Here is a 24542-nt window from a genome sequence, read left to right as displayed (position 1 = left end):
AAAAGAAGTAACTGAGCAGGCTAATGAGCTGAGGCACGTGTGTGGGGGTCAGCTCTGAGACCATGCATCTGTCTTTGAGGCTTTGTGTCTAGGACTTCTTCACCAGTGCGTTGTTAATTATTTAGGTGAGAAGAGGGGGACCCATCACCACATCTGTCACCCTCGCACAGCACAAGCCTCCCTCCACTGATGGGCCAGATGTGTTCATTTGAAACACAGACTAACTAGCTATTTAATGGGTTTGAATCCTTAGCCAAAAGGTAATTAGGCAAACATATTAAGCATCAGCCGCCTTACAAGGCTGAACTGTCTTGGTTCCTCTGATTTCAATTCAACCTTGTAAGAACTGGTCACCTACGAAAAGGATCTGAAGAGAAGGCAAGGCAAAGAAAACTGTCTAAATTATGCACAGCATAGAAAGCAGAGGGTACAACGGTATTCCCCAGCACCCAGCATATTTACGGAATCCTACAAAACTTTGCCTCGGTGATTAGCTAGAGCCTGACACTAAAATAAAACAAAACAGTGCAAAAGCAATTCCTGTGGAGGAATCTCTGTCCCCCAAACATTCCGTACCCACAAACAATCAATACCCAAAGCTAAATAAATGATGGTTTTTCACATCCAACATTTATCATTATGTGTGATGTTTGTAAAATTCACGTATGTGACGTATTTACCCTGTTGGTCAAAGCATTAAAGGATGTCAGTAGTTGCTGAGTTACAGTATGCAGTGGGAGGGGCCCAGGAGAGAGCAGGTAGAAAGGCCTGCTACTGAGCCAGAGGACCTGAGTTTAATCCCTGGGATACTTATCATAAAAGGAAAGCCAAAAGCCATCCTTCAACCTCCACATGAGCATGACAGGCACATATGGAGCCATATGCATAGTATACACACATACAGGTACACAAAAAGTCAAAGTAAACATTTTTAAAAGTTTAACTAATATATGGCACATGCTAAACATAATTTCACTTTCTAACTGCATAGGAGAGTGACCTCTCTTCTCTAATAATCGCTTAAAGTTTGATGATTTTCTGTTCTTGCCAATTTGTTCACCCTAAAATAAAACTCTCACCATTTTCTCCTAGCTGATAAAAGGCCCATTCCATCAATCATTGAATGATCTCCTATAACACTTTATATTGATTGATTAAAAAAATATCTCTTTGAGGAAAGGTTAACCACTAGTGAGTCAGTCAAGTGCTAGTGAGTTTATACTATGGCAGGCACTGGGTGACGCAAGGGCGTCTACAAGAAACAAGACTTACAGCATTTATCCTAGCAGAAAAGGAAACACAGTACTCATTAAGGATTTTGGAGAAAAATGAGAAGCAAAGAGAGTGAAGAGGCTGCTGGGTCACCTCTTCAGAAGGTGACATGTGAACAAGACAAGAGATCATCACTCCAAGCAGAGGGGCCAGCAAGTAGTGGGTCAGTACTGACAGAAGTGTAAACTGATGGATTAAAAGACAGAAGAAAGGGCGGTGGTGTGGCCATTGCTGAGCAGAGAGGCAATGGAGAGATGAGGTGGGAGGAGTAAGGGTCCTATAGAACCGTAGGCAGAATGTCAGTTCTCCTTTACTTTTCTGTGGGATGAGGAACTTATTCCCAACAATCCTACCTGGAAGGGTAGCTAACACAAGCCTATCTATTTCAGTAGGATCGCTGAAGCCAAAGGTAGAAAGACCAAGGAAGAGACTAATGATGTTGGCGAGAGGTAATGTGGACTTGGCCCAGAGGGAGCTGGCTGATATTGAATGCTATGGTCTGAAATTAGTGCTGAGAGAGTTGAAGGTAAGCTATGAATGACAAAGACCGAATCAATAATAATTCGAAGGGTTATTTATCTGAATGACAAAAAAAGGAAAAGATGTTATAATCAATGGGAAGACTAGAAGATATAACTGGGGATAGATTGAGCAAGATGATGTCATGAAAACCCAAACTGTGATAAAGCCCAATTCCTGTCTAAATCAATCATGGGCAGGTCATCACTGATGCTATATGAGGGTGAACACAAAAATAAATAATAGTCTTGGTTCTGAAGTTATGTAATATAGCCCTTTTTAGCTATATAAAATACAAAAATGATACTGTTTGATTTTTTTTTTTGTATAACCAGAAATGCTGTCCAATGGGTGTATTGAACACTTTCACAAAAAACAAGTACTCATGCTGATAACAACAACAACAAAAAAAATTATTCTCTTTGATTCCATGAAGGGTTCACTATGTGAACCCTGTTTTTGACTGGAGATTATTCTTTTAGTGTTTATTATGTTTATGCTCTATGGAAAATATCAGCATTAAATAATTCCATCAATTAGGTCAACACTATGAACAACTGTACTCATTAATATCAAAGTAAAGAACATCTCTACTTTTTGGAATTATTTGCTGCATAGTAAAGAGTATAAGGGGGTTGGGGATTTAGCTCAGTGGTAGAGCGCTTGCCTAGCAAGCGCGAGGCCCTGGGTTTGGTCCCCAGCTCCGAAAAAAGAAAAAAGAAAAAAGAAGAAAAGAAAAGAAGAGTATAAGAAAAAATCAGATAGGAATACTATTACTATTAAAATTATTTGTGCACTGGGGATTTCAATATCAGCCCTTCTTCTGAACTAAATATTTCTTATTTTAACAAGTTACCATCATGGTCTACTGTCACACAAAAGAAAGAGGGAGTATAGGATTAACTAAAATTGGAAATAAAGCACAAATTAATATGTACCGTGAGCCTATTTCCACTTGCTTTTATCTTACATATTTATTAATTTCTATAGCAAGCATTTACAATCTTACTTCAGAGCCCCTGTACGTGTTTGTGAGAGTGTACATTCAGTTCTATCAAGTTCAAAATAATGGGTGCGTGGCTCTGGTTATGTGCAGGCCACTGAGGAAGTTTGAGGCCAACCTGGGCTCTGTGACAAACCTTGTACTCAAAACGCAAAATAAGAAAACAAAATTAGCAACAACGAGCGATTGTTGTTTTATAGGAATCTGCTGCATTAGTAATCTTTGGCTTGGTTTGGTTGCCATTTGTTTTTGATCAGTGAAGGAAGGCTTTCATGTGATGACACAGAGAGAGAGGAGGAAGAGAGAAAAGAGACCCTAACAGAGCAGAGCAGTCACCAGTCACTCGGGAGCCAGAGCTCCATGCTGAATTCTCTTTGGTGATGTACTTACTCTCCAGCTTTGTTCAGGACAGGGGCAGGACAGAGGATGGAACCGGGCTGAACACTCACTGGTTTTTCATCTAAAATATAGAATATCATTCAGTGAATAATGAGTCACACGTCATCGATGCAGTCTCATTTTTTTTAAGTACCACACAAACTACAATAAGAACTCGAGTGGGGAATAGGAGAAAGGTCAAGAGTGTATATACAAATATTTAAACTCTAGCTAAAAAAGCAAGAGAAAGAAAAGTGGAAAATGAAGAGTTACAAAATCTTGGTACAAAAATATGGTAAATCGAAAGTTAGCTTTCTTAGCTAAGATAGTAATATAGAGTTGTAAATATAACTTTTTATCCTGAACATTTCGAATACCTCAGCCATTCAAGGATAAGTTAGATATTACTTCTAAGAAACAAAAATTGAGATTGGATGAACAAAGGAAGACTAGGACCTAAGTATAAATGAATTTATCTCGTAGGTTGTCAAGATAGCTGTCTCAAGCACATGTAAACACACCTTAACAAGCCGGATGCTTAAACTCCCTTAGATTTTTAACAGTATGTGTGAAAGTTCATCAAAGGCTGAAACTATTGGAGAAGTTTACATAAGCAAATGAATCATCTCAGAATGTGAGGCGCAAAAACACTGTTCCACCTCCGTGTGTTTGAGAATTGAATTCAATAAACTGAATCTTATCCATGTCTGTATTGTAATCAAGCCAAATGGACAATCAAAAGGAGTCATATAAATCCAGCACTTTCATACTAATAACTACTGAACAGAAATAAAGCAAGGCTTCCCTGTTCAATTGTGTGATTTGTTATGCAATTTTTACAAATATCATTTGGCTTGACAAATGGTGTTCCTCATACAGAGAAGAGAGAATGCTGACCACACTCACTAAGCTGTAATTCTCATCACTTTACTCCAACAAGCACATACTGACAGTTTGCTGTGTGGCCAAAACTATGCTAATGCCATCAAACAAACAGCAGAGTTATAGATTAATCTCTTTAAAACAGCTCTACCAGAGCTCATAGATTTCAGAGGCAAAAAAAAAAAAAACCATTGATTAAAAAAAAAAGGTTTTACTATCAAACCAACATACTCAGGTAAGCAAGAACCACTGATGGGCTGACTACCACCCAACTCAGTTCTGGAGAACCCTGGAGGCATAAAAGGCCAAGAGCACAAGAAACGAACCAAATGACAACCAAAAAAATTCAAGACACTGAAAAGTTTCTTGACATTAAGTATTGAGAAGAGATAGAAAAACCCAACAGTAACACTAAGGTAACAGGTAGTGAAGTCATCTGACACAACTGCATTTTACGGAAAGAGTAGTGAAGTATAAGTCTGGACAAAGGGTGATTTGATCACATGACTGATGTGGTTAGTCCAAACCCTAGGTTGAGGTATTTCAGCTTTCAGCTCTCCCTGTTGTTATTATTATTACTATTAGCTGTTTCCCCCACAGGAGGGTGATTCATACATCAAAGACCATTGTCTGAATAATGAAGTTACCGAGAACAGGGTCTAGTGTTTACTAAGTCAGGAGCAAGTATTGCCTTAGCTAAATAATTATCACTACTCATATCATTATTATGGAAGATTTCATTTCATTTCTAAGGAAAAACTGTAGCATAGTTGATTTTAATTTAATGAGAAGGAAGAAAAGAAAGAAGGAAGGAAGGAAGAAGGAAGGAAGGAAGGAAGGGAAGAAGGAAAAAGGAAGGAAGGAAGGGAAGAAGGAAGGAAAGAAGAAGGAAGGAAAGGAGGAAGGAAGGAAGGAAGGAAGGGAAGAAGGAAGGAAGGAAGGGAAGAAGGAAGGAAGGAAGGGAAGAAGGAAGAAGGAAGGGAAGAAGGAAGGAAGGAAGGAAGGGAAGAAGGAAGGAAGGAAGGGAAGAAGGAAGGAAGGAAGGAAGGGAAGAAGGAAGGAAGGAAGGGAAGAAGGAAGGAAGGAAGGGAAGAAGGAAGGAAGGAAGGGAAGAAGGAAGGAAGGAAGGGAAAAAGGAAGGAAGGAAGGGAAGAAGGAAGGAAGGAAGAAAGGAAGGAAGGAAGGAAGGGAAGAAGGAAGGAAGGAAGGGGAGAAGGAAGGAAGGAAGGAAGGGAAGAAGGAAGGAAGGAAGGGAAAAAGGAAGGAAGGAAGGGAAGAAGGAAGGAAGGAAGAAAGGAAGGAAGGAAGGAAGGGAAGAAGGAAGGAAGGAAGGGGAGAAGGAAGGAAGGAAGGAAGGGAAGAAGGAAGGAAGGAAGGAAAGAAGGAAGGAAGGAAGGAAGGGAAGAGGGAAGGAAGGAAGAAAGGAAGGAAGGAAGGGAAGAAGGAAGGAAGGGAAGAAGGAAGGAAGGAAGGAAGGAAAGGAAGAAGGAAGGAAGGGAAGAAGGAAGAAGGAAGGAAGGAAGGGGAGAAGGAAGGAAGGGAAGAAGGAAGGAAGGAAGGAAGGAAAGGAAGAAGGAAGGAAGGGAAGAAGGAAGAAGGAAGGAAGGAAGGGGAGAAGGAAGGAAGGGAAGAAGGAAGGAAGGAAGGAAGGGAAGAAGGAAGGAAGGAAGGGAAGAAGGAAGAAGGAAGGGGAGAAGGAAGGAAGGGAAGAAGGAAGGAAGGAAGGAAGGGAAGAAGGAAGGAAGGAAGGGAAGAAGGAAGGAAGGAAGGAAGGAAGGGAAGAGGGAAGGAAGGAAGGAAGGAAGGGAAGAGGGAAGGAAGGGAAGAAGGAAGGAAGGAAGGAAGGAAGGGAAGAAGGAAGGAAGGGAAGAAGGGAAGAAGGAAGGAAGGGGAGAAGGAAGGAAGGGAAGAAGAAAGGAAGGAAGGGAAGAAGGAAGGAAGGAAGGAATGAAGGAAGAATACCTTAGGTTACAGAGATGACTCAGAGGTTAAAAGCACTTGCTGCTCTTTCAGGGGAGATGGGTTCGGGTCCCAGCACCCAAATCACAGTTTGTAACCAACTATAACTCCAGTTTGAGAGGATTTGATGTCTCCTTCCAGCCTCTGCAGGCAATAGGTTCAGGAGGTACAAGCGTGTTTAGGCAAAACATCCATACACATAAAATAAAAATAGTTTTTAAAGAAGAAAAGATACTCAAGATTCTGAGAAAGAAAAACACTTGGGTGACATTGGCATTCCTGGGGACTCACTCTTTGTGTATGTGCTGTTCGCAGTGAATGTACAGAGGACACTGCCGTCATCCCTGATCGACATGACTGCTCTTCCACTCAGAACAACTTGAAATGTCTCTAGAGGTAAAAAAACAAAAAAGAAGGGGAAAAGATGAGCACTGTAACCAGTGTTGTACCACAAACAGCCACAGTACTGAGAGGTTGAGCACACATTCCCACAGTTGACCCTCTCCACCAATCACCATGAATATGCAACTCCAGTCAAGCCTGCTCCTTTAGACTGTCTAGGTGAGGATAGTGGAGACGGTGTTCATCGCCACACGGAGCTGCTACTTTGTTTTTTTTATTAAGAGTATTTTCTAATGGGAACCCAGGCATTAGAATTAAAATATATCAATAATTATCTGGTCGTCTCAATGCCCTCAATTCTCTTGTCACAGGCTTGTGACAAGAATGTGCTCTTTTTCTTTCCATTCTCAGTCATTGAGTTCAGGAATTCAATACAAAATCAAAGAACTAACTTGTCAACCTGTTTTGTCTTCTGTTGCCTACAAGCCTACAATACAACAGATGCTCTACTGTTTGGATTACTGGCAGCCAGGACAGGGACTAGAGGAAGCTGCTCTACTGTCTCCCTATCTACAATGTCCAAAGGCACTGAATTTTAGAGGATGAATGAATTTGAAAGAATACGCTAGAAGAAAAGTTGGCAGACCCGATCTTTGGATGGGCAGAGACTGACTACAATAGAGTATGTTAGTGACCCCAATGGGGATGACCTCTTGTTCCAAAGGCTAACTGAAGCAAGAGAAATGTTAAAGAGTTGATCTGAACAAATTATGATTTAGGAATTGGGCAACTCCAAGCAAAAGGTAGTTTGGGAGCCCCATCCAAAGAAAGAAAAAAAAATCAGCAAAGCTCTTCTAGAAAAAACATGGAAATAATGCACCTATATACACGTGTACACACACACACACACACACAAACAAACCATGCACACACCAAACACACACAGTCACACACACACTGTCTCCCACACCCACACCCACACATACAAACTTCACACACACATACACACCACACACACACAAACACCAAACACACAGTCTCATGAACACATACATACATACACATACACACACACACACACACACCACATACACCAAACACACACACACTGTCACACACACACACCAAACACACACACACTGTCACACACACACACACTGTCACACACACACACACTGTCACATACACATACACAAGCCCACACATTCACATCATAGATCCTGTGAGAAAGCTCCTACTCTTCTGTTGGTTGAACTTCAGTTCTGGGGTCTTCTGTTTTGTTCCTATTTTAAAACATGTATTAAATGCAAAGCTCAGATTTTGTTGAGGTTTCCAGACCAGGCAAAGGTCACTTGTGATGCCTAAATGGTCTTTTATACTCAGAGTTCCTTCAGTTTAATTCACCCCAAGACCCTTCTCTTTCCAGACTTTTATCTCCCTGATGTACTCTCATCAGCTACTAAAGCAAAGCCTACAGGCCACTCTCTGTTCACCATGTCATCAAAGGAGATTTACTTGTATGTTCTAATAATGTGCATGGAAACCTAACACGTAATTCAGTAAAAGCATAGCACTGTTGTCAGATGAACAGGATCTAAAGGACAACGACTTACATATACTGAATCTGTGAACCTGCCTCTGCCTCACTTTCTCCATCCGCAAAATGGGATTATACAACTCCTGGAATAGCAATGTTAAGGTGACTAGATAAGACTCTGTATTCAAACAACACAGTCTGGAAGGCTCAAAAAGGAGTGTCATCAAGAAAACCTATTATTTTAATATAGTTTCAGCTTACTTGTCTACGTTTTTCCTAGAAAACTAATGACCCCCATCCTTAGAAAAGGCCCCAACGCTCTGCAATGCCCCTGTACATGTGTCCTGCTCATGTGATCACGTCTTAGGGAGCTGGGGGATGCCGGGCTAGAGATTTCCGTTAACCGAGATGTTCTGTGACAAATCACACAATATATCTCCCTTCTCCTTGTTCAGGTGGGACATTCTTTCCTTTTCTAAATAAAGCTGTGCTACAATGAACTCTAGGTCAACTTGAGGAAGGAAATCAGCTGGGGACAAGCAGACCACCTGGGCAAAAGGAGGTGGGGACCTGAGCCGGCTTTGAGAAGCAGCTGAGGAAGCCACCTGCTTCCTTCCTGCACTCGGCCCCTAAATCACTTCCGTCTGTGCCTGGAGCTGGCAGCTACGAGAACACAACCAGGTCATTAGAGCATGGAGCTCCACAGTTTCAGATACCACCCAATCAGGTAAAGGGTTCTATATGTTATTTCCTTTGCCATAGAAAAGGTCTCAGACACGAACTGAATCCACAGAACATGGTAAAAAGCCTGTCACACAATATGCTCATTATTTAAAATAACATTCGAATCTCAAAAAAAATTTGAATTTAAAATAGAAATATTTCAAGGAATTAGTTAAAAATTCTCTCTCTTTCACACACACACACACACACACACACACACACACACACACACACAAAGATGCCAAAAAAAAAAAGTTAATTTTGCTATTCTCCTTCCAACGTGAGTTTCAAATCATATCTTTTAGCTGAGGCGGGGGAGAAAAATAATTTCTTACATGGTATTTTTAAATTCTAAACACTTACCCCCTACACAGACACTTGAAGGACTCAATTCCAGGATTTCGGTACATGATTGAGCTAGTATCTGAAAAAGATAAACAAAAATGTAAGAATAAGCTAGGAGACGAATGTGAATCCTGCAGTTACTCGAGGTCAGCTCCCTATAGCAAAATATGTCAGACAAAAGTCAATTCGTCACTACCCACAGAGCTACAAAACTCTGTGTAAGCACTCATGTTGTCTCAGGATCTAATCTAACATTGTACATGGCAAAATCCCTATTTTATCAAAGTAAATCCAGACAAACACATAAAAGCTGAACACTGTCTCAGAGTCCTATAGCCTTGAGTATGAACAGAACTAAAATTTCCTCCTATCAAAACCAACGCTATCCTTCCCAGTCCGGCCAAAACAAGACAGCAAATCAAACCGCTGTTTGTTATGCTTTCCGTTTGGAAGTTCAAAGATCACCAACCCAACCGTAACAGCTTCTTTATTTGACAATGTGTTCCTAGTCCATTTCCCAAGCATAACTCCTAGGGGACACAACTTCCTCGCCTGTATCAAACATCACACTTGCAGAACGCAGATCCCTTGTGAAAGCTAAACAATTATTCTCCAACGCGGTCTGGGTTCAAGCATGCGCAAAGCACTGAATCAGAACCGCTCCACTTAAGGCGCTCCGAGACACAGAAACTATGGCACAAGGCGCAAAGCTACAACTGAGAAACAATGAAGTAAGCTGTGCCTGACGGTCGGTCACCAGAGTTCTGCCTCTATTTTTAGAACTCCTCTGCGCTGCGTTATCAAAGTCAGACAAAGTCCAGATGGCCTGTGATCAGCATTCCGCGCTCTTCGTGGAACTTGAAGACAGACGAAGTGCAGTGGTGGTCACATCCCCTTCTTGTAACCAGACAGGACGGAAGGCCCGCAGCAAAAAAAAAAAAAAAAAAAAAAATGCAAACCTTTCCTGTGTGTTTTAATTACAGAGGAAATACAGACACTCAGCATCTAAAACCTGTAAAATCACGGACCTATCCGGGTTGAATGTGCATCTGAATAGGAGACATTCATTTGAACTTTTGGAAGTTTTTTTCCCAATGACTACAACTTTTCACATAACAATTGGACTGAGTCTTCGGTGATTACAAACCTCACAAGATTTTATATTTGAAAGAAAGCTACCAAAACTCTTGGATAACAACACTGGGCACCAAAGATAAAATCCAATATGCCCACCGTGGAGGGGTGGAATTTCTAGTGAATAACACCTTTAAATATTTTCACAGAATTTGGATAACAGACTCTAAAGGAGAAAACTTTTGTGGGTTAAGACCAAAGTAAAAACATTCCAACTAATATAAAAGGACCCGTTTGATATAGTTTAAAAAAATAAAGTTGGCAACAGCATGTAACAGAACTCAGTTGAATTTGCTGAATACTGCCTCCCTTCTCCAGACCTTGAACCTTATGTGGAGAATGGAACTTGCTTCATCCATGAGAAGATATTAAAAATCAATCAATCAATCAATCAATCAGATTCCAGAGCAGAACCACCCCAGGATGAACATACTGCTTTGTACATATAATGTAACCAAAAACGGTTTAGGTTGAAAAAAATAAACTAGAAATAACGCTAAAAAGGTTTCCCTAGTCATCAAGCCACATTAGTACACATATAAAGTCAAGACAGCTTTTAAGAAAGAGCCCTTCTGTAAATTGTGAATTTTACAAACTCGGGATGATATAATAATTTGAAACAAAGTTTACCAAGATCACTTCCAAATGGCGAACAGTCAGACAAGGGGCCAGTAGACAAGAATGAAAGAGTTAGTACAGATTTAGAAATAAAAATGACTTGTAAATTTGTTTTCCTCATCTAGAAATTACCATATTCTATACTAAGACGGCAATAACCAGACACCAAATTTAATGTTGGGATGTAGTTTACATGTAATACTTTAATCGGTAATCACAATTAAAGCATAATGGTTCATTTTTAAAAGATCCACTGTAAAAGAAGCGACCAATGAGAAGCTCAAAGATGTTAAAATGGAGATCTTTTGGGTAAGGTGGTCAACTAAAAGTTGCTTCTGCATGAGCTAGTAAAGAAGAAGCAGGATAGGGAAAACACTAGCTCTGTTCCAAAGAAAGGAAGAGAACAAGAAAGCAGGGAACCTTCAAGACTGTGGATGGGATATCTAAAAAGTATAGATAAAAACGCAGTGGCTCGTGGAAAATACTCAGACTACACCCTGCAGTCACAGAGATGCCTGGTGGGGACGGAGAGAGGAAAGGCAGAAGTTTCTCCAAAGCATGAGACTCGGGGCCCTGGGGAAACGCAACTTGGATTCCAACATGTGCAGGCCTAAAAATCAAGATGATTTCGATGAGACAGCAATTCCTCCGGCAGATGATTCCACAGAGACACAGAATCATTACTCTTGCACTCGGTGTGATTCAGAGAGAAGGTGGTGGGCCAGGCAGCATCTTGAGAGAAAGCTAATATTTGAAAGAAAACTCTCTGTAGGGACCGAGGATGGGGAACACTCACAGGACAGGGAGTTGGAATTTAATCTGCTGTTGGAATTTAATCCCAGGGGAAGTACAGCTTTTGGATGGGGTTGTAGGCAGCTGGAGGACTAGAAGCCCCAAAGCCAAAAAACAGTACAGCAGGAAGCTGGGCTTAGGAAGTAGAGCGCTGAGGAGAGGTAGCTGCCCCTCTTGGCTTCCTGGATCAGGTCTAATTAGTTACAAATACTCCGAATTTGGGTCCCTTGGAGCCTAGAAGCGCAGTGGAAACAACCCACCACTGGGACCAATTACCCGCTAGTCATTGTTGTAGAACCTAAAACCCTAAAAGCTCCTCTGGTCCCCTACAGCCACCCAGGGGGTGGAGGGTAGATAAAATGTTTAGGAGATCATCCCACTTGTACAGATCTCAGTGTGTAGCTTTTCCCATCCCTGGTGGATCTGGGAAACACCAAGAGAAAACATTGAGTACCTTAGAGAGCAGTGGGAACTGTAGCGCTCAGAAGGGTGAGGGAGTCTACACAAACAGACTGCAAAAGCGTGAGCAGCCCTGGCACTGCTATGAAAAGAAGGGAAACCATGCAACTGGAAAGTTGAGACCCCCAAAATACAACGCCCAATCGGAACATCTCCAAGTACAACTGATACACGGCACAGAGACGCAATAAATACGAAAAGGCAGAGCATCGGGACCCCTTCGACACAATTCTTCAACTACTGATTGAAGACATCGAAATCAAAAACCCACTCCTAAAAATGTTCAGTGAAAAGAAAGAGAAAGCAAAGTGCCAAATTCACTCTCCAAAGTCAGTATTGCTCTGAGACCATAAAACACATACACATACACAGAGAGAGACAGACAGACAGACAGAGACAGAAGAAGCAGACAGACAGACAGACAGACACAGAAGAGACAGAGACAGAAGAGACAGATAGACAGACAGACAGAGACAGAAGAAACAGACAGACAGACAGATAGACAGACAGACAGAGACAGAAAAGACAGGCAGGCAGGCAGACAGACAGACAGACAGACAGACAGACACAGAGGTCTGTAGACCCATTTCTCTGGTGAACACTAACAAAATTCTTACAACCATACTCCTGTGAATAGTTTTAGAATCACACATATGAGGCTGGGGAGATGTCCCAGTGGCTGTTGGAGCACTTTCTGCTCTAACAGAGGACCCAGTTTCCCAGCACCTACATGTTGGCTCACAAGCGTCTATAACACTCCTTCCAGGGAAGAGGAGGCCCTCTTCTAGCAGCTGCCGGCACCAGATATGCACATGTTACATATGCAGGTACACATTCATATGTATGAAACAAAAGTAAATACTTTTTTTAAATTATCACAAAAAAAAAAAACCCACAAATGTATTATGACCGAGCCAGTCTTACCCCAGGTGAGAAATACAAGATTGGTTCAATAAATTAATGAAACACAGAGAGACTTAAAAGGCAAAACTACTTTTGAGACTATATCAATGTCTCAGTAGATATAGAAAAGCCTTGACAAAGTTCATCTTCCAGCTTGATAAAAGCTCTTAAAAACAGGAATAAAAAAGATAGACTCACATATACTAAAGATTATGTACAATAATTTTCCAGACAATATGATACTAAGTGGAGAAAAACAGAAAACACTTTCCCCAACATCAGAATGATGAGACAAGTGTCCATTCTCAGTGTTTTTGTTCGATACAGTACTCTAAGTCTGAACTAGATCAATAATGTGAGAGCGAGAAAAAAAATGGAATACAAACAGGAGAGGAAGAAACCGGGGTATTCTATTTGCAGATGACATGATCCTGTAGATATGACAGCCTAGCGACTTTAACAGGAAACACTTAGATATTATAAACACTTGCAGAAAAGTCTCATGGTATCAACGGAACACAGACTCCTCGGCAGCCTTTCCATGTGCCAATAAAAGCATTCCCAGGAATGAGACAAGGAAAATAGAACATTCACAATAGTTTCAAGGAAAGCAAAATGTTGGAAATAAACCTAACAAAAGAGGTGAAGACCTCTATGTTAAAATTATTAAGACGGCCATGGAAGAAACTGAAGAAGACACTTCCCAGGGCTCCTATGTTCACGGAAAGGAAGTAGACATTGTGAAGACTTCCGTTCATGCAGCCAAAAGCGATCTGCAGATTAACTGCAAACCCCATCAAAATCCCAATAAAATTCTTCACAAAAATAGAAAAATTAATTCCAGAATTCCTATGGAACGATCTAGAATAATCCCTGACTATTGAGAACAATGCTTAATGCACAAAGTAACCATGGCAGTACCCCGATGCTCTGTCTCAACACTCCAATGTACTACAGTGCCTTAGGAGCTAAAGCTGCATCGTAGTACCATGAAAAGAAAGACAAATATGCAAGAAGGCCAGGACAGCACAGACATTCTGCAGAGCTGGCTGCAGTCATCGAATTTTTGACAAAGATATTAAAATATATATATTTTGGAAAAATGGCACCCGTCAATAAATGGTGCTGGAAAAACCAAATATCTACCTTATTATCTATCCCTATCAGGGAATGAGACTCAGTCCATATCTCTCACACTGCACAAACATAAATTCAAAATTAATCATGGACTTTAATGCCTGAATGCCTGAAACTGCTAGAGGAAAACACCGATAAAGAACCTTAAGACAGGGGTTGGGATTTTAGCTCAGTGGTAGAGCGCTTGCCTAGCAAGCGTAAGGACCTGGGTTTGGTCCCCAGCTCCGAAAAAAAAAAAAAAAAGAAGAAGAACCTTAAGACGTAGGCCCAGGCAAGTTCCCTCTGAAAAATAATCTAACAGCATAGAAAAGAACTCCAAGAATTGGCAAATGGGATTCTAAAAAATTAAAAAGCATCTGCACATCCCAGGAAAGCATCACCAGAATGAGAAAAATCTTCATAAACTACACAGCTCACATGGGTTTAATATCCAGTCTATATAAAGAATTTAAAACTTGAGCACCAATAAAATCAGCTCATTCAATCAATGAATGGGCTCCTGGACGGAATAAACAGTCCTCCGTAGGAACATACGAGTGGCTAATAAATGTGAAAAGTACTCAACATCCTTAGCCATTAGGGAAGCACAAATTAAAAGCAGTTTAAATTCCATCCCACTCCAGTTAGAATGGCTGTCATCAAGCACACAGGGAACACACAATAGAGAGGATGGAAAGAAAGAACCAGTGCCTGCTGCCTAACTGTCCCTTCACTCTTGCAGTCAAGCGCATCTGCCCTGCCGCTGTCATTACTGCTGCTGTATATTTCCTTGCTGGTCTCAGAACCCAGCTTCTTTCCGCTCTATGTCCTAGATACCACACACCTGCACGCACAAATACACATGTGTGCGCACATGCATGCATGATTGCGTATACGTGCACACGTGTAACAAGTTAAAATGTGTTCTTAAGAAGACACACTAAACACAGAACTACTACATGACCCAGACACACCACTCCTGGATATATGGCATGAAGGACTCCAGGGCTACATACCAGAGAGACATTTGTACTTGAGAGGCAAAGGAGGCATCTCTGAGGTTTAGGTCAGCCTGGTCCAGAATAACTGGTCCATGGCTACACAGAGAAGTCCTATCTTGAGAAACCAGATAGATAGATAGATAGATAGATAGATAGATAGATAGATAGATAGATAGATAGATAGATAGATGGATGGATGGATGGATGGATGGATGGATGGATGGATGGATGGATGATGGATGGATGGATAGATAGATAGATGGATGGATGGATGGATGGATGGATGATGGATGGATAGATGGGTGGGTGGATGGATAGGTGGGTGGATGGATGGGTGGATGGATGGATGGATGGATGGATGGATGGATGAGAGATGTAAATTGCTGATGGACTGCTTACAATGTCCCTTACAAATGATAATTGCTGATTTTCTGTTGATTCTAACTAGCTTCATAAAAATTCAATACACTACTCATACAATTCAAAAGTCGGAATGCTATCCATAGCTTGCGAAATTGCAAACATTAATTTTATGGAATTTCTCTGTTTGAGGAGGTCAAATGGAAGAATCAGGTAAGGCTGTTCACTCCCTGCTCAGGGTGAGTAACAAGGCCAGATGCAGTGCGGTGAGACAGCTGTGGAAGCCACCCGCTGGCCTCCTTGAGGGTGTAGATGTTTGGCAGAACATGAAAGCAAATGACACTACTGTCCCTTCTCAGTGACCCAATTTGGATGAAGTATCTGTCGGAATGATCTTTCTCCCTGGGCACTACAGGCAGGTTCCAAATTAATTTGGATTAAACTTCCTTTCCTCCTCATGCACTGTCAGGTTGCAGACTTTTAATATAGGCCAGGTTCTTCCCTAGCTACCAAGGGGCAGACATGTTCCCTGAGAGTAGAGCTGGCACAGAACCGAAGGTTGGGAACCAGGCCTTAGTCAGAGCCCAGCCATTCCAGGAACTCCACTGCCCACAATGAGCACATTATCTCGTATCCTATTGACACTCAGGCCTTTATAGCCACCGATTAATAACCCAAAATAGCCAAACATGATGACACTGTTGCCAAGCGACAGTCACTTTCAGAGGGAAAAAATAGCTCTTATGACATATCCAAAATATGTCTTGTATATATGACGTTCTGCATATTTTGATTAAGATCATTTAACTCCCTGAACAAGTCTATATATTAGAGGTATGTTGTAGTATCTGGTAGGACACACATAAAGCAAAGACCATATTATGAGCTGAAAACTATATATGATGTAGTTGGTTTTTTCTGGTATTTAGGACAACATTGGGCTGTTCGTGACAAGCTATACTTGGGATAGATACCCAAGATAAAGATTAAGCATGAAATAAATTAATACGGAGCATGAAGTCAAATCGTTACTTACAACCTGTGGTGTCTTCAAAACAGGATAACAATGTAAGAAATGGCTCTGTACATTATGATTTGAAAATCAAATATCCAGTTTGGGAATTAAAAAAAATCACCACCTCTCAAAAAACCAATATGAGCAGATTTAAAAGCCCATATATTTTTCCTGTTTCTAAATAGCCTATTCCATAAAAATGTGCCAAATAATTTTAAACAAACAGGATTACCCTATGTTTAAACTGTGACCTAATGTAAAAAAGTGTATACAATAATTTGTTGTAAGTATCACTTGCTTGATTAATATTAAATAAGCTTGACCAAAAGCAAATACATTGCTGGGCATGGAGTTCCAGGACTTTCCCAATAAAAAGCACTGGCGTTCTGGCTCTGAGACAAGTAAATGAATACAGAGTTTCCCAGTTTGCTCTCCATTGCTGTACTAAGAACAGCTGCAGGAGGTAGAGGGGGTGGGGTGGGTGGGAGGAGCTTGCTCACCTAGAGGCTTAGGGTCCTTGCTGACAGGGGTAGGCAAAGGAGATAAGGAGTCAACAAGGAGAGGGCGGGAGTCAGGGGAATTTAGCAGTTCTGAATGGCTAGCAATCAGGCCTCTTCTGCAGCTCTTACTAACAACCAGGGCAAACACAGACAAATGATTATCCAAGTGGTACAGGCTATGTGTTTGGTTTTTCGTTACATGTCCAGGGTTACAAGATCAGTTCCAACTAGAAAATACAAGCAGAACAGATTTTACTCTCATCATTAGACCTAGAACTCTGATTTAAAGAATCTAAAGAATGTCTCCAGAAACCAATACATTCATTGTATGACAGTCTTCTTTTAGGCTGCCAGCGTTTGCAGTTTTTAAGCAAAAGCAGAAAACACCTAAACCAGTCTTTTTATAAATAGCAAATACTTGTACCTAACCCCATTACTATAAGTTTCATCGTCTATGCTATAAAATAGGAAAGGTTTATTTAGTCCATCTATCTCATTTCCCGAGTTTTATTCCTCCAGGGGTGTACCTTGTATAACAACCCCTTATCTTTGAACTGCATTTCAGAGGGCTCCAAGCCTATAATTGAGCAGGACCTTCCATCTATAACCTACTCTCCTGGCCAGTCAGAGTTTGTTGATTGCTTCTGTTTACCCTGCATCAATTATACTGCTTGGGTTTGCTGAGGGACAGATACCCCAAGCAGATTCCTAGAGTAATGGCTTCATCTGGCTCTGTGCGTACCTGTGCTTAATGATCTTCATGGCATGGGGAAGACTGCTAAATAGTGGCCAGATAAAGTAAATTTTAGGATTTTCCTAAAAAGACATAAAATTAATCATAATGCAGAAAGTCCCCAAGATTGCAGCATGCAGAGACCGAGATGCCTCCCCGGTTTTCCCTAGGCCAGTCTGATGGAGGCATCTTATCAATCAGGCAGTCTGATGGAGGCATCTTGTCAATCAAGGTTAGTTCTTCCCAGGTGACTCCAGTTTATATCAAGCTGACGTATAAGTAGCCAGCACAGAATATGGCGCTGTGTTCCTGGAAATATTCAAGTCATTTGAAGTCATATGTAGTGAAAATTTATTTGTACGGATTCAAATTTCTACTCAGTAGTACTCATGAGTCATGGGCTCAAATGCAAAATAATAAATCAAAGACCAAAAAAAAAAAGAATAAAATAGCAACATTAAAAAATCATGCATTTAGTCTAATGCTATCTTTTGAAGAGAGTCTTTAAGGTAGGATGTATAAAAAGAGAAAGGGTATTAAATCCTATTTGCAGAGTTTTCTGTAGTGTTTTGTTTTGATGCTATGTTTGCTGCTTGTTCGTTTGTTGTTTGTTTTGTTTGTCTTGAAACAGTGTCTCCTGAAGCCCAAGCTAGGCTATGAAGCCGAGAATGACCTTGAACTCCTGAGAATGACCTTGAACTCCTGAGTATTGCAGACCAATGCCCAAGGGGTGGAATTACAAGAACGTACCACCAGGCTCAGTTTTCTGAGCTAATTTTTCTAATAACGTGTGCATGGTGTGTGCATGTGTATGTATGTGTTCATGTGTTTGTCCGTGTGTGTGTCTGGGCGTAGGGGAGCTATGGTGTGTACATACACACATACGGGGGTACCCTCAGAGGCCAGAAGAGGGTATGAGATCTCCTGGAGCTGTAGTTACCGGCAATACTGAGTTGCTAAATATGGATGCCAGGAACCAAATCCTAGTCCTCTGAAAGAACAGCAAACACTCTTAACCATCTTGATTACGCCATTTCTCCATCCCCATATTTTAAAATATCATGTCCACATAATCAGATTTTTCCCTGCCCAAACTGTTCCCTTAGATCTAAATTCACATATGACCCGCATTCTCCAACATGCTCATACTTCTATTAAACACCCTAAAAATAGGGGCTGGAGAGATGGCTCAGAGGTTAAGAGCACTGACTGCTCTTCCAGAGGACCTGAGTTCAATTCCCAGCAGCCACATGGTGGCTCACAACCATCTATAATGGGGTCTGATGCCCTCTTCTGGTGTGCCTGAAGCTACAGTGTACTCTATACATAAAATACATAACTATATCTTTTAAAAAAAACACCCTAAAAATAATCATCTAGCTGATTTGCATAGAACTCACTGACAGAGGATGATCACAACCGACTGACCACTACTCCTGGCAAACACATGCCACCAAGTATCAGAAAAGGGTAATAACAGAGCTTATAACAGCAAGCATTTTAACCTTCTGACTTGCTGAGCAGAAGGAAGGTATAAGGCTGGATCCCAAATACTAAAGGTTAAAACCAAATCTTGCAAGAGGGAATAAATATCACTGAGTGGTAGCGGTTTTAAAGTCCCAGCAATGTGAAGCTTTGATAGGTAGCAATCCGTGTGCACAGGGCAAGCAGTCACACAAGTGGACAAGCTCACTTATGCTCCTCCCTTCTGTCCTTGTGGTTTTAGGATCCGGATATGTGACTGATGTTTTCTCTATGGTTTCCAGGCATCCCTACCAATTATATTTTCTCTAAGAGGTAATATTTCAATAAAAAGCAATGTTCTTCACCACCACATGCATTGGGTGTTTTAAAGACACCAGGTTCTTGCGAATATCCATCACTCCTCAGCAGAGCATACAACCCTCTATCCTGTTCCTCAGTGCGGATTCTCTCTTCTCTAACAAGTTAGCCAGTCACAAAGGCCTAAGAGATAAAACGCTAAGTAATTTTTATCTGGGAAATCTAGGTTAGAATCCCTGCCTTTCACTGTTCTCAACTGAGAATGACGTATGCCCACAGTTCTGATTCTTCACTGTTGGAAAGTAAGGACTGGAGACTGGAGATCCAAGAGTGGGATCAAAGAGCCTGGTTGTCCAGGAGGCTGGACTTCATGGCAGGAACAGAATATGAGGCAGGGGGCAGCCTTAGGAGAGCTGGTGTAATGTAAATGTACTATAAGGGGCCATGCCCCGAAGAGCCAACACTTTGAGGGGTTTTTCTCCCCTGCTCACTAACCCACTCCAGCATGCATTTAAGCAGTCACCATTTCTATTTCTAACCATGGTCTCTAGTGCAGTTATTTGTTCTGGAACCTAAAGACATAGACACTTCTGTAGGTGCTCTGGGAACCCTACCAGTGTCCTAGTTACAGCTAAAGCAACTGTAAGTTAGCATGAGGCCAGACGCCAAAGGCCAAGAGACATGAGGCTTCTCTGGGACACATAGCTAGGGCTTTGTACCAAAGCACTTCCTAGGACTACCCATCTCACCAAGGCACGGAAAAGGGAGCGGACTTTGAAACAAGGTTGTCTTTTGTAGGTCGATGTCATTATGCAAGTGAAGGCAGGTACAGGATAGAATGAGGCCTGTCATTGGACGAGAAGGAAGGATGGGCAGGAGAAAAGTTTTCGAGAGGAGAGGGAGCAGTCAAGAGAACATGGCGGCTGATGTTAGGATTTCTCTGTACACATTTACAGGTTGTTGTGACTATTAAGGGATGGATGTGTACAAGATTTTGTGTGTCTAGATGAGCAAATTACATCTTATCTAGGTGGGCGGTTTATATCCTTATTAATCGGTTGTAAGTTTATTGTGTGGATGTATTGTATATTGAGAATTTAACACATAAATCTGATTATGGGGTTATAGGTTTCGGAGTCATGATTTCATTGGGTTGTGGGGAGTGTGAGCAGAGTCCGTGACAGGAGCCGTGCTAGGCTATAGAATGCTTGGGGCTAGCGTGGCATGCAACACGGTCCAAGGAACTCAATGAGTGTGTCAGGCATGGCAACAACCGGTCAAGGGGACAGTGTGAAAGTGGCTGACAGAGAAACAGCTAGAGCGCTCGTAGCCAGAGTGGGAACTCCCAGGAACCATTTCTGCCGCTTTTCTTTTTATTATACCACAACACTCTTTTACTTCATTTCTCTTTCTGCGACTTAACATACCAACACAGAATCATCACCGAATCCTACCTTAGTACATCCACAGGCTTCCTATCACTTGTGCTTTGAAATCATGAGACGGGTATCGGTAGCTGGACTATCAACTTCAGAACCTAAAGAAACCGACTCGTAGCCCATTTCCACAGTGATGCACCTGTTATTTCTTTGTACCCAGAACTGCCCACTTCCAGGTTTTATTCGCTGAAAGTGTTCTCTCTATCCCTTCCACCTGAGTTTACACAAACATAAAACCGGTAAATAAAGCGTTTTCCTAAGAAACAGTGCTTGAAGAATCATATCGTTAGCACTTCCTACTTCTCAAGTAAAACGGTGAGGTTGGACAAGTCTGAGGGGCAGGCCCATCTTTGTATCTAGAACACAGAAAAAGTGTCATATTGAGGGCTCAGTGAGCGCTACTTTCAAAAACTAGGATGAGGCTTGGGACGCAGCTCAGTGGTAGAACACTTGGAAATGTTTGAGAGGGCTGGGCTTAAAAAAACATCCTTAGCATCGAAATGCACACAGAGACACACATGCATGCACAAATACACAGGTGCACATGCACATGGAAAACTACATACTCACATGCATATACATGCATGCGTACATATGCGCGCGCGCGCGCGCACACACACACACACACACACACACACACGTGGAAAAACAATCAGATTTGGGGGAAAACAAGATATAACTAAGAGATCCCACTTGGCACTATAGTTTATACTCCATAGTGCACTGATTGCCTGTAGATTTTAGTCACTTTCTCTGCCTTCCCTTTTGCCCCCGGACCTTCTACTCAGTAAACTAATCTTCTCTCATAAACTAATGGACCCCGGGCCTGAGGAGAAGGTTTTGCAAGCTTAAGAATCTGAGCTGGTCGCAGAGCCCGTATAAAAAGCCAAGCGCTATGGTGGTATGTGTTCTTAATAAAAACATGGTGAGATGCAAGGCAGAGACAGGGGGATTCCTGGAGCTCCCTGACCATGTGTCCCAGTTGACTTGAACTTCTAGGCTGAAGAGGGACACTGAGTCAAACCCAACACTCGTGGTGTCATCTGACTTCTGCAGGCCCACGCACACTCACACACACAAGCAAGGATACACACAGACAAGCATACACAACTATACAACGTGTAACCAGTGCTTGCACGTTCGTGTTAGCAAACAGATTGGTGTCTGATTCTGTTAGGATTACCTAATGCCATGAGTTTAGTTCTCTCCCGGACTATCATAAAGCCGCAATTAGTTAATTATTCAGCGTGGATTTAATTTCTAAAAAAAAAAAATGAAATTCCAACCAAGGTTTTTCTTAAAGAAAATGTTAAATGTACGTATTGTGCATCAAAGTACAAAAGAGTGTTTCATAAAGTGGACACTTCAATTTCTTCATTTTCCTCGTTGGGTAGAGAGAACTTAGGAGAACTGTGTTGTCTTGTCTAGAGTATCTTCGAACAACTTAAATATGTCCAAATATTACAGAAGTCTGTGCTGTTTACTGATTTTTTTTCTTACCCAGAACATTTTTTTCATCTTTCTTTTCTGTGGACAATGCCTCCTTTCTACTGGAGAAATTGTCTACTCTTGCAAATAGCCCTTAGTGAATTTAGTGATCATGATAGCTCCCTATTAACCTAAACTTCAGGCCACTCGGACAAAGGTGAATATCTGACCTAAATAATACCGACAGAATACCTCAATTAACTAGGACAGTGTTCCGATCCAGGACCTGTGATCCTGGCGCTGTCAAAACCAGTTACTTCCCAACAAGCTTACTGACCAGCATCCCGAAATTCCATTTCCAGTTTTGAATAAAACTTGTCAGCTTGGTTTCATCTTTCCTCAATCTTTACAGCTGTAAAGACTGAGGAACGAACATTACTAAGAACAGTTTGGCTCCCAACGCCAATCTTCATATTCCCAACACTATGAATGAAGTGGTATTTAAATCTAAGCTGTATAGTTTCTCTTAGAAAACATCTTTGCAATATCCTGCCCCGGACCATTGCCTTTACGTTCAGTCTTTTTCCAAACAAATTCTCTTTAATCACAGTCGTCCTGAATGCAGTGCACATGAGTGGTGGAACACAGTTATTCTAGGAAGCTAGCTTTGCACTGGATCCATCCCTTTAATCTTTTCCAAGTGACTCTTACTGAAACGAAACGCGTGCAAACAATTCCAAGTAGGGAAGCATCCATGATCCTATTTTGAAAAGTAAAACCAAGGGAGTTTCCACGAAGAATTTTTATATTTTTCTCTATGCTGTGAGTTTCAATCTGTGGATTTGTTTTATTATCTATATCTTTTCTTCCCCAGCAACACATAATGAATCATCAGCCTTGAACTATGAGGTGTACTCACATGCCAGACTGACTTTTGGTAGTTCAAATAAAATTTCATCTTCAAGTACAAATCTTGCAATCACTTCCTCAAGAGACCAAACCAATTTTAATGACTATGATTTTTTTTAAACAACCTTAAGTTAAAAACAAAAGAATCATGTGTTTGTGTTTGTGGTTGATGTAGGGGGGAAGAAGTAACCAAAGGGTGGAATGACTCAATTTTCAAATTTCCCAACCTTAACATTTAACTTGTCCTGCCATTTTCTAAGGAACATCCACACTTGGATCTCCTTTCTCGAGGTCAGTTGGATCCCTCTCTCTGCCCATGTCTTTTGTTTGGTTAAGTAAACTTCTGCCCCCTCTGTATAAGAAGTTTCCACTCTGCCTTCAGCTAGTTACCCATCTTTGGAGTCAAATGCCGATAGGATACCACATTTGACTCTCTTTCTGCTTCTCTAGTCCTATGAATCAGTGGCCTGTCATGTTTTGTTAGCTTTTACCCTATCCATATTTATCAATTTACTAGCAATCTAGCACAGACACCGTGATGACAGCATTGGAAGGGTCGCTATTCCTGGGAGCCCACGCAGCATGAATTAAAAATTATTCTTGACTTCATTCTGACCAGGGAAGACCATCTGTTAGGTGCTTCCTTGATTTGGTTTTATTCTGAACATGCTAAAAAGAAACCAACCCTTGGGGACTCTGAGAGTCCCTACCTTCAAAGGAGTATATTCTTTCCTTATGATACCTGGCTCTAAGTAGCAATGAAGCTTCCTCAAACGAAACTGTGTCCCTTTTGTGACTGTGGGGTCCTGAAATTCCGTATAACTTTGAAATAGAAACTTCAGCTCTCATTACCCAGGATGAAACTGAGTCCTAATCCCATGAGCTGAAGATTCGCAAGCTGTGTTGGCCAAACACTTCACGCTGACTAACACACCATCTAGAAATCCTGGTTATGGTGTTATGTTGCTGAATCCAATCCTCATGTAATTATGTCAGAGAAAGCTTTCCTTGGTGGGATTTGAACTGAGCTCTGACAACAGGAGTAGCCGTAACTATAAACTAGTCCCTAAGACTTTGGCATACGCACTGCTGAACATCTTTCCTTATGGGTTGCCTCAGAGACAGATCAATCGCTCCATCTTCGATGGTTGTAGATCGTGGCTCCCTAGCTTCCCAATAAATGTCTTTAATCCCAGTCTATCTGCTCTCCAAACTACTTAATCATTTAATGAGCTACAACTCATCACTTCCATTCCACAGGCAAAGTTTAAAACTCAGGATCAATCAGAACACGTGATTGACTACGTGGGCTTCACTGCAACAGGGGGGAAGTTATGCCGGCTCCTCCTACTGCAACATCAGACTGTCCCCACTCTTTCACCATCCCTCACAA

The 24542-nt window shown here is 41.4% G+C and overlaps 1 protein-coding gene across 1 annotated transcript in view; it reads right to left on the bottom strand.

Annotated features, from left to right (window-relative positions):
- Window positions 1-24542, bottom strand: part of Antxr2 (ANTXR cell adhesion molecule 2) — a 141742-nt gene that overhangs the window by 92417 nt on the left and 24783 nt on the right. Inside the window, 3 exon segments of the mRNA NM_001398916.1 lie at window positions 3185-3254; window positions 6305-6403; window positions 8979-9039. Coding sequence (NP_001385845.1) covers window positions 3185-3254; window positions 6305-6403; window positions 8979-9039 — 230 coding nt within the window.

This window comes from Rattus norvegicus, chromosome 14 (assembly GCF_021556685.1).
Source record: "Rattus norvegicus strain SHRSP/BbbUtx chromosome 14, alternate assembly SHRSP_T2T, whole genome shotgun sequence".
Classification (NCBI taxonomy): Eukaryota; Metazoa; Chordata; class Mammalia; order Rodentia; family Muridae; genus Rattus; species Rattus norvegicus.
The sequence above is the reverse complement of the archived record's forward strand: the minus strand, read 5'-3'. Positions and strand labels throughout refer to the sequence as shown.